This window comes from Brachyhypopomus gauderio, chromosome 17, assembly GCF_052324685.1.
Source record: "Brachyhypopomus gauderio isolate BG-103 chromosome 17, BGAUD_0.2, whole genome shotgun sequence".
Taxonomy (NCBI): Eukaryota; Metazoa; Chordata; class Actinopteri; order Gymnotiformes; family Hypopomidae; genus Brachyhypopomus; species Brachyhypopomus gauderio.
The window spans coordinates 6,367,323-6,386,162 of NC_135227.1; the positions used below are offsets into that span (position 1 = coordinate 6,367,323).

At 39.9% G+C, this 18,840-nt stretch overlaps 1 protein-coding gene and 1 long non-coding RNA gene across 6 annotated transcripts; one reads left to right on the plus strand and one right to left on the minus strand.

Moving 5' to 3' along the window:
• Window positions 1-20: 20 nt before the first annotated feature.
• flvcr2a (FLVCR choline and putative heme transporter 2a) lies at window positions 21-17,395 on the plus strand. 4 transcript variants are annotated; one of them, XM_076978017.1, is made up of 10 exons: window positions 23-1,304; window positions 4,639-4,780; window positions 7,242-7,382; window positions 8,212-8,279; window positions 9,003-9,106; window positions 10,632-10,742; window positions 11,449-11,554; window positions 12,464-12,575; window positions 13,581-13,645; window positions 15,606-17,395. In XM_076978017.1, exons 1-10 carry the CDS (start codon window positions 723-725, stop codon window positions 15,663-15,665), a joined length of 1,491 nt encoding a protein of 496 aa, XP_076834132.1. In that variant the 5' UTR covers window positions 23-722; the 3' UTR covers window positions 15,666-17,395. The 4 variants fall into 4 exon arrangements, with proteins under 4 accessions (XP_076834136.1, XP_076834132.1, XP_076834133.1 ...); XM_076978018.1 differs by having other exon boundaries at window positions 25-1,304; window positions 15,114-17,395; XM_076978019.1 differs by having other exon boundaries at window positions 335-1,304; window positions 15,080-17,395.
• Window positions 1,250-6,107, minus strand: LOC143480373 (uncharacterized). 2 transcript variants are annotated; one of them, XR_013121822.1, is made up of 4 exons: window positions 6,048-6,107; window positions 4,378-4,850; window positions 3,925-4,001; window positions 1,250-1,436 (listed from the first exon to the last, which is right to left on the minus strand). It is a non-coding gene; the product is annotated as an uncharacterized LOC143480373 (long non-coding RNA). The 2 variants fall into 2 exon arrangements; XR_013121821.1 differs by lacking the exon at window positions 1,250-1,436 and having other exon boundaries at window positions 2,631-4,001.
• Window positions 17,396-18,840: the final 1,445 nt, after the last annotated feature.

Genomic DNA, 18,840 nt, shown 5'->3' on the forward strand with positions numbered 1-18,840 from the left:
CACACACACACATACATAATAGATTCCAAATAATATAGCCTATATGGAAAAAAAACATGGAAGGAAAACTGATCCCTTGGTGACATCTAGTGGTTGACGTATGCAATAGCCTAGAAGGTTAATTAAGTGCGGAAATTTTACATTTAGACAATAAACGGGCAAAAACCACCAGGAAACAAAATCATCTCCGTAATTGTTTGACTTGTCAAAATAAAATTATTGTCTTCTATCTGAAACACAAACTCGGACTTGACAGACAAATCCAGTCTGACTGCTTCTAACTTTAGCAAATATGTAAATATGCATAAACACAAGTGTTATCTTTTAATCCTTTAATAATTTAAAATGATTTAAACCTACAACCTTTTGAAACGCGTCACGTTACAGAGTCATTGCAGTTTAGTACTAATGTTTCTTTAGGATGCAAACAACATAGGTAATTCCTCTTGACGCCTTAAGAAGTTCGTATTTAAATGGTTGTAACCGGAGACCTGAATATTATAGTATTAAGCCCGACTTAAATGTTTTACTTTCCACAATAACACTTGATCAAGGTTTACAAAAACATGATTCAGAACTATCACGTGTGTGGTTTATCTGGAGGTGGAGTGAGTCCACGGGTGATTTTACCATAGACACACCACAGCTCTAGACTTACAGGCTCAGTTTACAAGTCGTTACCTACGTTTGCTCAGCTATATTATTTCTCCACGACACCAAAAATGTGCGACTGCGAGAACTCTGAGGATGTCAGTGCAGGAAAACCCGAAAAAGTTAACGTGGAAACAAATATCTCGAAAAATGAGAACAGAGAAAGCAAAATAGAAAGTGGCGACATTTCTTTGGAGAATGCCACAGAATGTAAAACCCGTGTGTATAAGAGAAGATGGGTGATAGTTTCCCTGTTCGGCTCCTACTCGTTGTGTAACGCATTTCAATGGATCCAGTATGGAATAATCAACAATATATTTATGGAATTCTATAACGTTAGTTCGTTTGCGATAGACTGGATGTCGATGATATATATGTTGACTTATATACCCTTTATATTTCCAGTATCATGGCTTTTGGACAAGAAAGGGCTGCGTGTCATTGCGCTCGTGGCGACCGCCCTAAATTGCGCGGGAAGTTGGATCAAGGTGGCAGGTGTTGAGCCTCACCTGTTCTGGGTCACGGTGCTGGGACAGTTCACCTGTTCGCTCGCCCAGGTCTTCATCCTCGGGATGCCGTCTCGGATAGCGTCTGTGTGGTTCGGGCCGGGAGAGGTGTCCACCGCCTGCTCCATTGGCGTTTTTGGCAATCAGGTGAGTAGGTGGATGTGTGATTTACTGGTCATTGGTTTATTGGGGGAAACGTAGAAAATAATGGGGTGTTATGGGTTAAATCTGCAACACTGCTCTTCTTATGGTCTGTTAAGTGAAGGGAAGGTGCAGAAACTGAAAAAAAATGATTTATAATGCAGCTTTTAATTTACTGTTGGTATTCTTAATATCCTATCAATGTCCTGTATAGTTGATTACAATTCTGGAATTTACTTTGGGTGATATAGAATAATTTGTTGTTTGAGGAAGAGAATTACAGAGTGTTTCGATGACACTCATATAAGGGATAAAATCTTTTACTATTAAAACCTAAGCAAGTGACAGCTTTAACTTGGATGTTAACAAAAACCGAACCCATAACCACTACTACAGTTATGCTTCTGATTGAATTAGGTTGTGTGGTTTCAATTAGTGCACGTCTCTTTTATAGTCTACTTCTGTTTGGCAACAAGTCAAGTAAATTTCAAATCATGTGAAAACACATTTAACCAGGCATTACATTTATCTGTGACAGTTGTCTCAGCTAAGCTGAAGTCAAGCATATTAACAGTGCATCAAAGTTCACTCTCCACTCACTAGCATGTTTGGACCTGCACTCTTTATTATCGGCTTTGCTCATATTTGTCCAGTTTAACTTATGATGGCTTTGGTAACCATGTGTCTGCTCTGTGGGCCTGAATCGTGTCCATTTGTAACTCCCTAAACTGCACAGTGCTGTGATCCTCCACTGCAGATGAAGTGTGTGTCTTGGAAATACTTTTGTTATGTTGGTTTCATGATACTGATCCGTACTGATTAGTACTTTTTTTCAGAGTTTTCAAATACATATTATAATGCTCAAAAACTTGAAGAACTAAGCCAATATATGACACAACATGTATTCCTTGTTACAACACCCAGCATCAGATCTACGGAATGCACATTGTCCAGTGTGTTAGAGAAGGGCTTGAGCCCAATGTGTCATAGAGGAGTTTGAAAGCCCTTTTTAAATCCAGTGTGAATGCAGACAGAAAGTAATCGGTGACAGACAAGCACTCTGATGATGCGATATGAAGCAAGAGAACTCAGGTCAAGAGGTTTCCTCTGTGCTGTCTTGCCTTCTGCGTAGAAGCAGTGGAAGGTCTTTTAGCTGGACCTGACCTTTTAGCCTGTTAGCAGTAGAGAGTAAGCGGACACCTCCACTGCTCATGTTCTCTCAAGACTTTACATGGAGCACAGTCACATTTAGGTACACTTGAAACCTAGAACATCCTTTAATTAGACACCAAGACATGTTGGTTTTAAAGGACAACATTTAATGTAGGATTTAATGCAGATACAGAATAAAACTCTCAGATCAACAGCTTGCATGATAAAATGGAGCATTCTTTGGTTTTATTTACATCATTATTGGGGAGCTGTCCTTGCTCTGCAACACCACATGCTCAAAGCCATTAGGCACTTCTAGAGACAAGAACATGGGACCAAGGTGAGTGAGCGTAGGTACCGGGCTCATGGAGCAACACAGCTGCCACTTACACCAATCCAAGATACGAGTGCTGATGTTTGTTCCATGGCTCAAAGCTCTAGAGGGATTATGGGAAAAAAACCACTGTTGGAGTGTGGGTGTACTGGGCAAATGAGCTGAGGGTGTAGCCAGGCCATTGCAAGAGTGGCTGTGGATGGGCCTATATGTTCTGGTGGTAGCAGCATTAACGATGGGTGCTTAACAGGGTAGACAGTTGGGTGCAGGTGACTGTTGCATTGGTGACCTTTGACAGTCAGAATGATAGTTAAGAGTCACTATAATAATCACATGATGATCCTCCATGTGGCTACAGTACACCACTGACGCTGGTTTGGTAAGCGTGCAATTTCTACTCCACTGGAGGTCTTAGAAGCCATGTGTTCATGTTTATGGTTTCTGTGCTTATTTGATGTTCTGTTGCCCTGTGTCGTTGTTTCTTTTTATTGGAGTATTATTGGGGCTGCACACTGTGGGGAGAGTACAATGAAAGCACTTCATCTTTGTCATATTATTTGGTAAATCGTGATGGGAGGGCAGTGATGTTTTGAAAATAACGCTATCAAAAATAAAGCCACTAAAAATAAAGCAAGGGTCCCCTCAGTTGGTTCCACAGGAACTCTGACCTGATGTTACTTTCTCAAGGACCAACTTGTGGTCAAAACAGCTATCTTGCCTCTTGCTCCAGCTTCACCACCAGCATTACAAATGTGTGCTTTCAGTGTCTGTGATTGAATGATATTTTACCTTGGAATATCTGAAAGGTTCACATTATTACTAATTATAACCATAACTTACCTGTTCTCAAATGCTATTGAAGCAGTTAATTTCCAAAACATTAGAACATTTTTTTCCACTGGCCAATTAAAGGTATTGTACATTTGTGAGATAATGATTTCTTAGTTTTTGTGAGTGATTGTAGGACACAGGCTGTTTAATATTTGACAAGCAACAATTGGAACTTTGGTAACGTCTTTGAGTGAGTGCTAGTAAAGCTACTAGGAAAGGAGCGGTTAATAATGTTATGTCCTAGATAGCCAAAGGGTGTCCTTGTCAATAAACATCACAAATACACACTCCCACTTTTTCTTCACTCACCGAGGAGCATGCCTGGTCTGCACTTGTGCCTCTTCCACATCTCTGCCCGAGCAATGGCTCATGGGAACTGGCTGTGCCTAATGATGAGAGAAAATGGTGGAAATAAAGACATTGCACATGTATTCAGACGTTTCACACTGATTCATTAGTAGCAGTTATGTGAACACCGAAACTAGCATGGACACTTGTGGATAAGATTAGACAATATTGGTTTACTGAAGTAAGGGTAACTCCACGATGTAAACAACAGGCAAAAGTCAAAACTAGTACAGGATGAGCAAAAACACAGGAGAATTTCCAAAGTGTAAAAAAGGACAGGCGGCGTCCATCACAAGGTATGCAGATAACACTGAGCAGTGTACAGGGGCCAATCCAAAAAGACCAAAACTAGAGGACAGACTGCATCCACACGCACAGAGGGAATCATTCACAGAAAATATTCAGTATTCTTACATCAGCAATACAATGCAATGTGGGAGTGAACTGAACAGGCGTAATACTCTGGAGACGCTGATATTTGCTGGTGTCCTGAATAAGAGGGTTCAGGTGGAGATCACCTGACTAGCTGGGCCAGTGTGGTGGAGATGAGGACACCACTTTACTGTTTTGTTTTCTTTGTGCCAGTCCCACTGCTGACCTATAGTTGCATTATTTTAATTGAACTGGAGAGGTGTGAACTGTACTAGTGGTCAACTGCATTCCTTTGTCCCACAGCTTGGCATTGCCATTGGGTTCTTGGTGCCACCAGTTCTTGTGCCAAACGTTGGCGGGATGGATGAACTGGCCCATCACATCAGCATCATGTTCTACATCACAGCCGGAGCAGCCACCCTGATCTTCATTCTGGTTCTCATCAGTAAGACCGTCTTTTCTCCTTTAGAACTCCCATTTGATTTTCACTTCATGTTCAGTTGCAGAACAAAGTACTGTGTAAAGAATATTACAACACAGAATTAGCAATACTATGAATGTACTTGTGAATGCTGTGTGTGCAAACATACAAATACAACTAAACTAGGGCTAAACATTTATATTCAGTTTACTATTTGTCACATCTGGCTCTAACAACCCCCTCCCCCCCCTTCCAGGTGTTTAGTTCACCTGTTAGCTGTGTGTTTGTTATCTGTGATTGTTTGTTTGTTTATTGTTATATCTCCCATCATCAGTGTTATTTCTGTTTTATTTATGATGGCTATTAAATCATTAGTTTCCTGCACCTGCATCCAGTCTGGCCTCTTTATTATACTCTCTTTATTATAATGAGTGTCATGATACAGCCCGTAACCCTTCCGTTGGGGTGTGTTTGTGTGTTCATCCGTTACACCTGTTGTGTTGCACTTGTTCCCTGTTTATGTTGTAGGTATTTAATGTGTGTCGATGTTGTGCCTGTCACTCATCTTTGTTTGAGTCAGATCCCTGCTGTGCTTATTTGTGTTGTATGTTGTTAAGCCTCATTAAAACGTTAAAACAACGCCTCCGTTTTGGGATTCTCCAAACCCCCTCTTTACAGAGAGGTTCACAAACAATACTGCAAACTATAATTTATATTTATTTCATAGATTTTTTTCTGTTTTATGGAAGTGTCACCAAAGACAATATCAAAAACTTCAGAATATCACAAATGGACTTAGTTTAGATAGAGCTGCATTTGGTGTGCTACATATAGTTTGTGTGCACTTTTGCTGCTCTCCAAAGATCTTTGTAAGCTTTAATAAATATTTCAAGGTTAAAAGACTGAACTCTGGTGTGTTTCTCTTTTGCATCAAACGATCGCGCTGCACTACACACATATTATATAGCATACATGTAACAAGCCCCGAATGTGACACATTATGATAACGAGGTGAATGAACCAGCCTACACAAGTAACCACCCCTACAGATAATACGTATATGTTCACGGATAGACGCAGACTACACATACACATGCCCGAGTGGAGGGGCCCGGGGCTGCAACGTGACACAGAAGTTATTTGTTAGCACACAGATAGTTTTGTAGTATAGTAGAAAGTCATTTATGTAGCAGCATATGTATAATGTATGGTACATTGGAGATGTGTGTAATGGTGCAAATGTACAATGACACAGAAAAGCAGATACAATATAATGTGTAATGTAACACACCTTTCCTTCTTCCACTGTTCCGAAGTGACGGAATTCAGGCCCCAGATCCTTTTTAACTGCTACCACATCATACTGCTTACTGGAGATAAAAATTCAGAAAAGCTGACGCCATAAACTATAGGCCGTGGAGGACATGTGACTTCTGGTTATTTTGCAGTTGTAGGCTGTGTAGTTGCAGAAGGTCTGTCAGTATGACATGTCGTGGTGTGACACTAATTACAGTACTGCACATGTGTATATTGGCTGGGTTTGTCACTGACCGAAACACAACACGTGTATTATGTCTCAGTTTGAAACACAACACGTGTGTATTATGTTTCAGTTTGAAACACAACACATGTATTATTTCTGTTTGAAATACAGCACACGTGTGTGTTGTCTCAGTTTGAAACACAACACGTGTTTTATGTCTCAGTTTGAAACACAACACACGTGTGTATTATGTCTCAGTTTAAACACAGCACGTGTGTATTATGTCTCAGTTTGAAACGCAGCACGTGTGTATTATGTCTCAGTTTGAAACACAGCACGTGTGTATTATGTCTCAGTGTGAAAAACAGCACACGTGTGTATTATGTCTCAGTTTGAAAAACAGCACATGTGTGTATTATGTCTCAGTTTGAAAAACAGCACACGTGTGTATTATGTCTCAGTTTGAAACACCATGATTCACATTTTCAGTATTTCCATGTCATTTAAGTATTACAGTTATTATGACTGCTTTATAGAAATTTCATTCTGGATGGTTTATGTAGGACTAAACATTGTACTAAATGTTTTTTCTCTATTTCTACCATAGTGATATGATCTCTGTGTCTGGTCTGTGGGCTGAGCCCTCTTCTCCTGGGCCTCTGCTTATCTTGTCTGTTCAGAATGGGAAGTGCTCGAGTGTGCCCTGCCTTTTTTCACATCTTATTTCTGTACTCAAATGACCAATAATAGCAGTGACGGTGTTAATGTCGAGGACATGTACTCTTACCATTTTTACAGTTTTGATTTTCATGCTTTTCTCAAAGCCTTGCTGTTATCTTTACTCAGAATATTTCCGATTATACACTTTGCCTCGACCTGGGTCAGACTTTACACACAGGGTTCTTATATTTCTGACAGCACATATGTTTGTGTGCCACACCATGCTGTGTGCATGGTACTTTACTGTCGATAACTGTGCGTGTGTGTGTGTGTGTGTTACAGTGTTTCAGGAGAAGCCAGACGTTCCCCCCTCCCAGGCCCAGGTAGCAATGCGAACCATGGTTCCCCAAGAGAGCTCTTACCGGGCCTCTGTTGGCCGTCTCCTCCACAACACCTCTTTTATCCTACTCTTCATCACCTACGGTGGGCCTCACATACTCACTAGAAGATATGAACACACATCCATGCATGGACCTAAAACCATAATAAGGGATCTGGGCTCATATTGCATGGAGAACAAAACTGTTGGATTCTTTTAAAATACTAGCCCAATTGTTTTTACTTTTATGTTTTTTCTGTTATGAAAATACTTTTAATGTAATTGATTTGAGGTGATGGTTTCAGTATCTTTTACTTCATAGTTAAGTGTTTAATCAATAGATTCACCAGGTTCTTCAGACCATGGTAGCCCTTCAGTTTCAGATTCAGTAACAACAATCGGAATCTTTATCTAGAAAGAGATGTTTAAACCTCTCAAGATGGCCTGAGATTTTAATATGACTAAAGTCATTATGCAGAAGTAGCTGTGTGTACTGATGTGTGTGTGTGAAAATAACATAAAAATATGTGGCATAATATGGCATGGAATCAATCATATGAGAAGTGACTTTAACCTTTTAAACATGCTACTAATTTATTACATTAAGTAAATATTTATCTACAGAAAGTGAATCAAGACAATGTTAAATCTGAGGGTTTGGTACCATGGGTCATAGATTATCTGAAGTTAATTTATTCACACAGATTCAATCAGATTAGAGTGTGACATGTTATTAAGATATAAGCATGAATTTGAACATATGAACTAATAGCATGACAGGTTTTCCTTGTAAGGAACGCTATAGTTCTATAGACTACTCTTTTGAGAAGTACAAAATACAGATATGTTGAGAACTAATATGTTGAGAATGTGTATTCAGATTGGAATTGGAATGAGAAACATGAATCTCCAACTTTTTTTTTGTTCTTGCAGGATTAAATGTTGGTTGTTTCTATGCTGTGTCCACCCTACTTAACCGGATGATCATTAACCACTTCCCTGTGAGTCTCATCGTCCTTAGTTCCACATCCATGTAGGTTGAACACTGTTCTAGGCTCAGTGAGGCGCTCAAGCATCTGTTTCATTATTATATTACTACATAAAATCCTACATTCTAATGTACATGGACGTAGTTTTGATTTCATAAGTGGGGGGGACACAACCTGGGGTGGCGAACTGTTGAGCGGGGGGGGGGGGGGGGGGGGGGGGGGGTTGAATGAAAATTGTTGAGCGCTGTGAACAAAAATTGTTGAGCGGGGGGGGGGGGGGGGGGGAGCTCGGAGCTGCATGATCCTAGTGCTAGATTTGTCGCTATTTGGATATTGTTTTTTTAACCGTTAAAAAGTGGGGGGGACATGACTTCGTCGCTACTTAAATATTTGGTTTTAACTGTAAAAACTGGGGGGGACCAAAACCGGCTTTTGAAAAAGTGGGGGGGACATGTCCCCCCCGTCCCCCCCCAAAACTACGTCCGTGCTAATGTAGCAGTTTGTGGTATGACCATGGTGTCTGAAAAACATGTGTGGTGCTGCATTCTATTACATTCAGCTATTGTGTTATGTCTTTCTTCATGAAACGTGTATCTTCATACTTCATACAGCTCAGATGCTGCTCTGGCAAAATGCCATTGTTCATTAGGTTCACGTGTTCAACAAAGAATATGAAGAAATTGTGATACTAAACCATATACTAGAACATCTGCTGTGACTTTCTTCCACACACAGGGGGAAGAGGTGAATGCTGGAAGAATTGGTCTAACTATTGTAATCGCTGGTATGGTGGGATCCCTCATCTGTGGAATCTGGTTGGACAAAACTAAGACATACAAGTATGCCTTATATTACCATAGGCCTAAACTACAGACTTCTGTCAGACCAAGGACAACCCAAACCAGCCTTGGGCTTAACCTTGGGCTTAGTCCTCTCGCTAAGGTGCTGTTGCACCTCCTAATCCATCTGACCTGGCAGAGATTCAAACAAAATACCCTGTGCTCCTTTTTTTTTGAGCTGTAAAATAAAATCCAAGGCTGCTGACTACTGCTGACTGGGTACTGACCCATCTTAGAGAGTTTGTTACGGCGTGGTCTGTGGTTCACATTGCAGTTTGTTGAAATGGTGACCTGTGCCACTACCTTTACTGCTGTGCTGTATATCTAGTGAACATCTAATTGGTTTTACTTAAAAATTTGTTTTCGTCCCATGTGCATGTTGCTTCTCCACACCTCACAGTAAGCCAAAATCTAAAACGTGTTGTTCCTCAAGTTTGATAGGATTTAGCTAAACAATAACTAGGTGCTAGAAAGTTCCATCACACAAAACTCACAAATTCAAACTTTGTGGGGGATATCAAGATATCTTGGTTGTAAACACATTTGACCATGCCATATTTTTTCTTAATGTTTCCAGTATCTTTCATATTTCAAATTATCAGGTTCACTCTGTGATATCTGTGATGAAAGATGATTTAGATTACATCATTTAGATGTAAAATTATCATTTGACCAGTATCATTTATTATCCTCATCTTTTTTTGTCCCTTATTATCAGTTTCATGTACCTGTGGGAGAATATTAGCAGTGTTGTTAAAATGGAAACACCCAATTACCATATTGTAAGCTCTCTTCCAGTAATAGGCAGCATAAGGGATTACCTCTTTGTGGGAAGAAGATATTTTACTTAGAACAAAATATCATCCCAGAATCAAATCTACTTTTCCAGCCTTAAAAGCTTGAACTTCATCAGCGTCCATTGTAGTAAATCATCTGCAATAGCCCTTTGAAGGAGACCTCCAATTGAACTAATAACATTGATACTATAAATAATAGTAATTTTTGCTTGGCTACACTGTGTCTCTAAGCATAGTTCATTTTTTGTCTCCATGTAGAGGTCTCAGTCATGGTTTCTGAGCCAGTGGTTAAAACAACCTGCCTTTTCAATGAGCACATATCATTCAAGCATCCATAATCAGGATTACATCCTTGTCTTACGAGTCTGATGTGAGCCCGGGGCTATTTCCAACAGCAGCAGTAAAATGGACATTTTTACGCGTGGCTGTTCACACAGTGCTACTTCATAATACGCCATTTGTTTAAAGGAAATCTTAGCCATGAAAGGAATTGTTCAGGAATCCTGTTTTTCCTTTGAGAATGACTGTGGTTTTGATGTAGGAGTGAGAAAAACATGAAGGTGTCAGTACAAGGCTTGAATACCAATGTCTTCCTCCCTGTTAACATAATTTAGTTATGTTTGAAAGTTCATCTGTGGTAAATGCACTAAATCATACATAAAATAACATGTCACATTACATTCTTATTTAGCCTACGAGCATTTTGTATGTCCCCTTTTGTTCTCTAGGCAGACCACAATTGCTGTATATCTCTTGTCCTTTGTGGGAATGGGGGTCTACACTTTCAGCCTTACCACAGGCCATCTCTGGGTGGTCTTTGTCACCTCAGCAGCACTAGGGTAGGAGTCTGATTGTTATCTCTAACAACACCGGTTGGGTGAGTATGGAGTACAAACGGGAGCTTTCAAGGAGGTGCTGTCAATACACATTCTGACTAGTGCAGGCAGTGTTGACTGTTCCGTTGGTTAATGTGAGAAGGCTCAACTGTGTGAGAGGATATTTGTATTTGGCACTGTACTGTTTTGTTCAGCATATCCCAGTCAACATCATTCAGGTCTACAGACCACGGTGGTCTTGCACAGGCAGACCGTGTTGTGATGCTGAGGTTAGCCTTGATTTTGGTTACACACTTTAGTCTGCCTTTTCTAGGCTAGGGTTCAAAATTTTACATTTGTAGGAATTTACATCAGCCAAAAAAAAGCTAAGAACTAGTAGAATGTTATTTGCTTATGTAATTTGAACAAATATAGTGGTTTTGGCTTCACTTTCATCACATCAGTACAGTCTCACTGTGGACACATTTTTCTAAAGAACAAGTTAATTTGCCAGTGACCGGCAGAATAAATTTCAGATTTATTAAAGGATTTAACAATGAAAGGATTTATAAAAGGATTTAAAAATGAAAGGATTTATGAAAGGGTTTAAAAATCACATGATCCTGTCGCTCATTTATTCTCTGGCTATTTCTCCAGAAATCTGTCTTACACTTATGCAATTATACGTTCGTGTTTGTGTGCTTACACATTTCTTGTATTTTGCTAACAGATTATTCATGACAGGCTACCTGCCACTGGGCTTTGAGTTTGCTGTAGAGCTCACACACCCAGAGTCAGAGGGGACTTCCTCAGGACTGCTCAACTGCTCAGCACAGGTAGGCCAAGTGAACCAGCTCTCGGAAAAAAGAATAATTTTTGTAGGTTTCTCATTCAACATTTTTATGAAGCTGTTTAAAAAGAAAAATATCTTTGTTCTGGGAAAGGTCAATTTGGATTCTTTGAATTTTTAAAAACCGTGTCAACAATGTTAGCAGTTATTGCGGTTTAAAGTTCTGCACTCTGGATCCTGTGGTATGTGCACAGTGGTGACAAATAGAAATTCCTTTGCTGTAGTCCAAATACTAAATGTCAGCATGCTGTGAGTTCTCATATCCCAGTGCTTTGGGCCACTGTGCAATAATATGAGGTTTGTTGGTAAAACTGAAAAAAAAAACCACATGGCATGAAAGTCTCGGATTTAGGGTTAGTATTCAGAAAAACTTTTGGTGGCATTTGAAATCCTTAATTAATTTTCCCCACTTCTCCACCCCTCATATCTAAAATCTGAAACAAGGAACAGGCAGATTTGACCTATTGCTTTCCTGTATCCTTGCAAAAAGTTTTTTAGAAAAAATATCTATGATTTTGTTTATCCATTCCATTGCCACACTTCATAGTGTGAGCTTTTTAATGGCTAATGAGGGAATGTGCCCTACACGCATGATTTGATTAATTTGGATGGATTATGTGGACCCTGAATGAGGGAAGGAGAGTACAAAAGAGAGACAGAGAGTAGTGGATGATGGGATGTGAATAGGTGTACAGAGCAATGTGTGCTTTGGAGTGGAAGAGAGGAAGAAAGGATTAGAGAGATCGACATAAAGATGACAGCACGGTTAAACGGTCTGTGCATGTAAGCGAGTCACTCAGACAGATGAAGATGTAGGTTCACAGTAACACCTAGAGGTTCCTAATAGGTGCCTAATTCTGAACTAAACCTCAGCTAAATCTTTTCTTTTATTCAGGTGTTTGGAATCATATTCACAATCTGTCAGGGTAAAATCATTGACTACTATGGCACGCTGGCTGGAAACATCTTCCTCTGTGTTTTTCTCCTCCTGGGGACCATCATAACAGGTAGGTTTGTCTTTGTGAAAATCAACCTTCATCGGTCCTCATGCGAGTGTAACACGGTTATTGTGAAACATAAGCATAGACCATTTATATGGCATAATGGGTGGTGTATAATGTCCTCTAGTGCCTGTCTGAAAGCATAAAAAGAGATGATTTGTGCTTTTCTGCATAGCACGGTGTTTCTTAACTGTAGTTAAGCTAATCATTTATTGGGTTCTGTAGCTGTAGCCATTTCTGTCATATTGCACATATTGCACATAATATAAAATATGTTGAATTCAGAGAATATATATACACATACACACACATCTGACTGTCACAAGTGTTTAAGGTCCTTACTTTGTTAACAAAGGCACAGTCATGCTGTGACGGTTAAGCACTTTCCCACAAAGTTGGAAGCATATAAGTGTCTAAGATGTATTTGTATGTAGTATTAAACATCTCTGAAACTAAGTAGCCTATAGCCCAAATACTGATAAATACTGCTTAGGGGCAATTTATCCCAAGCAGGGGTTCATGTCCAGAAGATATTAAAAATACTGATAGGGCAAAAACAGAATAAAAAAACACGGAGTAGAAAACCAATCCACAGTCAAAAGCCAACATAGGCAAAGCATACACAATATATAGAGAGGGGAGAATGTTGTAAGTGATAGAAAGTGATAGAAACATTAAGAACAAGGAACATGATAAGCTTGTGAAATATCAAGGGCTGATGGAAGGGCTGGAGAAGGTGTAGAAGGTGAAGGCAACAGTGGTTCCCATGGTAATGGAGTCACTAGGGGCTGTGTACCCCAAACTGGAGATCCAGGGTCCAGTAGGTCTCAGGAGCAACATCTGTGACTTTTGTCCAGAAGAATGCTGTCTACAATTCAAAATTGTAGTGAAGTACACAATGTTTCCACATATTCATATGCACTGTGCAATAATTAGTGGATACTAACAATACCAACAGTTCCCCTAGTTGCCCTTTAGTATGTGTAAAACACCTCGCCATCTTCTTCACAGCCTTCATAAAGGCAGACCTGCGACGACAGAGGTCTAACCAGTTGGCAGACACAAAGGCAGGAACTGTAAGTATCTGTTGTGTCATCTCAATGTGAGAACTTTCCACTCATAACTACAAACATTTCAGGCTTTTTTTGCTCCAATGGACATGCATTAATGTTCAGGTATGAACAGATACACTATATTGCCAAAAGTATTCGCTCACCCATCCAAATGATCAGAATCAGGTGTTCCAATCACTTACATGGCCACAGGTGTATAGAAACTATTCACCTAGGCATGCAGACTGTTTTTACAAACATTTGTGAAAGAATGGGTGACTCTCAGGAGCTCAGTGAATTCCAGCGTGCAACAAATCCAGTCATGAAATTTCCTTGCTCCTAAATATTCCACAGTCAACTGTCAGTTGTATTATAACAAAATGGAAGTGTTTTGGAATGACAGCAACTCAGCAATGAAGTGGTAGGCCATGTAAACTGACGGAGCGGGGTCAGTGGATGGATGCTGAAGCGCATAGTGCGAAGAGGTCGCCAACTTTCTGCAGAGTCAATCACTACAGACATCCAAACTTCATGTGGCCTTCAGATTAGCTCAAGACCTTCATGGAATGGGTTTCCATGGTCAAGCAGCAGCAACCAAGCCATACATCACCAAGTGTAACGCCAAAGCGTCGGATGCGGTGGTGTAAAGCACACCGCCACTGGACTCTAGAGCAGTGGAGGCGCATTCTCTGGAGTGACGAATCGCGCTTCTCCATCTGGCAATCTGATAGATGAGTCTGGGTTTGGCGGTTGCCAGGAGAATGGTACTTGTCTGACTGCATTGTGCCAAGTGTAAAGTTTGGTGGAGGGGGGATTATGGTGTGGGGTTGTTTTTCAGGAGCTGGGCTTAGGCCCTTAGTTCCAGTGAAAGGAACTCTGAATGCTTCAGCATACCAAGACATTTAGGACAATTGCATGCTCCCAACTTTGTGGGAACAGTTTGGAGCTGGCCCTTCCTCTTCTAACATGCACCAGTGCACAAAGCAAGATCCATAAATACATGGATGGCAGAGTCTGGTGTGGATGAACTTGACTGGCCTGCACAGTCCTGACCTCAACCTGATCTTTTGGATGAATTAGAGCGGAGAATGAGAGCCAGGCCTTCTCATCCAACATCAGTATGTGACCTCACAAATGCGCTTCTGGAAGAATGGTCAAAAATCCCCATAAACACACTCCTAAACCTTATGGACAGCCTTCCCAGAAGATTTGAAGCTGTTCTAGCTGCAAAGGGTGGACAAACGTCATATTGAACCCTATGCTTTAGGAATGGGCTGTCACTTAAGCTCATATGTGAGTCAATGAAGGTGAGCGAATACTTTTGGCAATATAGTGTATCTGAGGCTCTCTGACCTTCTTATATGTGACTAGCAAACACCAGTTACATTGAACTACATGCAATTTCACTGTGGAGAACAATGTTTTATGGTATGGTCTTGCTTTAAAATTGTATTGCAGTTGTAGACCAGGACGTCTTGTTCCAATGTTTCAGCCAGAGAGAGTGTGCAGGGAACAAGGCTGTGGATCCTGAACTTATGTCAAGATGATATAGCTGTTGAATAACAGCAGGCATCTCCATTTCAGGCATAAAGGCCCAATAAAAATAAATCAGCACTTAATTTTATGAAATTATCATTGTGTATTAAAGTTTTAAAAGAGGTATTAGGAATGTAGCACTTTAAGATCAACAGCCATCATTCACAATCACTAAGCTTGTCAAAGCTTTGCTCCCTATTTATTATGTTGAAGCTTACTTACTATGTAACACTTTCATAGCAAAACACGTTAGGTTATTGGTATAAGTACACAGATACAGATTTACAAATTTAGTAACCTTGAAAAATGTTCAAAATGGCTAATATTTGTTTCACTCTGTAACTAAAGCTATTTTAAAGTGAAATCATTCCTGGGAATGGCATGAAGAGATTTTGGTGATTGTTGAGACCCTTTAGATTGAATTGATCAGGTGCGGGTGTTTGTTTAGAAGCAGTCAGGACAAAAAGAAGAAGGAATATCTTCACTACCCCAAGAGGCCAAAACCTAGGAGTAATAAGCTTCTGAACACCTCTGTCTCACATGCTCAGACCTATTTGTCTACACATAGAGAGAAGGGAGATTCACCATGATGACACATATACATTGTACACATCCACATTACTCTGTGAGGATATCAGAACACAGACCACCACTGAGGCTAATGCTGTTGAGACACTGAAGAGACAATATGGTGGGCCAAATTATATTATTCATTAAAGAAGATGCTTCAGACACGGCCTAAAGGACAGCCAGAAAACTAGTGTTCATGATTTTATTTAATAAAATGCAAGCATGCAACTTTCCTGGAGCCTGTAATAATAAATGGCAGGACCACTCCATGTTGTAAATAACCAATGACTTGTAATTTGTAGGTTTGGTAGGATATTATTATATATTCATTTGCATGATAAATTAAGTGCCAGCTATATAGACCATGTACTTTACCTTTGGGCATTGGGTCACTAAATTGAGCTTTATTTTTGTTCCACTGGATGTCAACAATCTCCAAGCTAATGGTTGTTAAACTGGAGCATGTGCTTTCTTTAACCCGCATCCTATCAGAGCAGGATCAATATATTTATACTGATAAAGGTTTTAAAATGTACAGTGTGTACTATGTTGTGCAAGATAAAAATATGGGTAGATTCAGAGATGATGGCGTTCTTTAGTCACCCAACAGAAGTGGACAAAATGAGTTGATTTGACCGGTTGTTTCTGCCAGAGGTACCTGTGAGCAGTACAGATGTGATGGTCCAGCTGATACGATACATCAGAGTCATTTCTATGAACCAAGAAAAGATTATGCTTTTACTGCATTTTAAAAAATGACTACAAAGACTACTTTTCTATGTCAGGACTGCAGGCATTAATAAATTGCATAGCAGTATTTAAAAGTAAACCAGCAGTTACTCTAACTGTCCTTAGGTGGGATACACTAATTTACTCAAAATGTTTATAACACTTTATCTCAGAGCCAATTTCTCAGTTTCTTTGTGCATTATACAAGTATTTAACCTATGCTAATATTTAAAAGCAATTTTAAGGCTATATTGTAAAGCCTGCGACATATAAACATTTACAAAAAAACACACATTAGACCACTAAAACAAAGGCATTGTGACGGGCGGGGTGAGCAACTAAAAAGGAAGTGATCACGCCAAGTTTCAGGGAAAAAGGATGGTTTAATAGAAAGTGTGCAAACCAAAAACCCGTGCAATATCTCCAAATTAGGGATATAATGACCAGCAGTCAACTGGTACAAAGACAAGACATATATAGGCAAACAAACGACCCTCAGGTGAGACAGATCACGGGCTCCGCCCACCTGAGGGACGCACACGACGTCACAAAACAACAACAACAACAGCTGCTGTGGACGGAGGCGACCGGTAGGGGGCCGCTTCACCGTGACAGGCATTAGCTAGGGGTTAGACTTGGCCCCATTAACTCTGAGTGTTTTTGTCCCGACAGTTCAACAGACTGTGCTCTCACAAAATATGTTCCCTAGCACTCTAAACCCACTACGTGTTGACACACTATATACACTAGTGTCAAGGAAAATATAGTTATGTTTTTTAATTATTCTACTAAATGCTTATAATATTGTAAATCTTAAACATGCATTGCTGTCATTGTTATTCAAGTAAACATTTCTTTCTTTAACAATCTGTGGTGTATTCATACGTGTTACAAAACATTCTAATACTGTTCACAGAATAAAATTATTATAAAAATGTTTATGTTGAATTGTTAGTGGGTTTTTTTTATCTTAATATCCATTTTCTTATACTTCATGTAGATTACATGAAATTTCATTATAATGCATGTTTGCCCATGCAAGCTGTGTGAATGTTAACTGATAATCTGTTAAATATCTTTTAATTCACAGACATTTTTTATTTGAAATTTCTGTCCTTTATGTTTGTTTTCCAAAACAACCCACAAAAAACATTTTAAGCAATTTTAGCATTAACTTTTAGGACTTTTATATGCATAAACAACTTATATCGACATACTAATTATGATCACGTCATGATGGTTAAAGAACTGTAAAGACAAATACAATTTAGAGATTAGGTGTGTGTGTGTAAACATTTGTTTTTACGCTATGCTAATTTAATATAAAATACTTAGGAACTGAAGGACACAGAAAGCATGCCACCCAAAATAAACATACATGTTACAAATACTACAACTAGTACTACAACAAATGATTTGGGATCTGGGTATTTATATGGGCAGTCATGGCCTGGTGGTTAGGGAACTGGTCTTGTGACCAGAGGGTCCCAGGTTCGATTCCCAGACCTGAGGCCATGACTGATGTGCCCCTGGGCAAGGCCCTTAACCCTCAATTGCTCACTTGTATAAAAAAAAAGAGATAAAAATGTAAGTCGCTCTGGATAACGGCGTCTGCCAAATGCCATAAATGTATATGCATTATTATTGCTTTCACTGAGAGGAATAAAGTGTTGCTGTAACTCTCAACTCTTAAGAAGGCTTCAGATGATAATGTTTCCATTGCAGCATGGTGTTACATTATATTATATTACATTGTATTAAAATGTATTGCTTCTTCACCTCATGGTGGTCAGCAAGAACCTGGAATAGCCTGAGCATCTAAGGCTTGTGTATTTCTGTCTTTGGCTGGAGGCATTGCCCATCAGGTATTCTCCTCTGAGCATAGGTGGCACTATAGAACTCCGAGTCACTAAGGCAGGGGTGTCAAACTCTGGCCCGCGGGCCAAATTTGGCCCACGTTGTAATTATATTTGGCCCGCGAGACAATACCAAATGACTACTAGAGCTGGCCCCTGGTATTATACTGTACAGTGCATTCACCGCTAATACTACAAATCCCATAATGCCCTGCTGTTGTTTTGGCGCGTCAATCAGTAGGACAGTAGGCATAGTAACTTCACACTACAACTGTCACTGTGCTACCCATTGACTGTCAATGGTGCTACCCCTTCCCAAAAATGGTGAAAAGAAAGGCAGAAAACATGCGCAGTTTGTTGAAAAACTCAGCGTACTCAGCGCTGACTTTAGCCGGCGATTTGCCGACTTTGACGTCCAGAAATGGAGGTTTGAACTGCTTAGTAATCCCTTCGCAGTTGATGTCGAAAATGCAGCAACCAACATGCAAATGGAGCTGATTGAACTCCAGTGCAAGGACACGCTGAAAG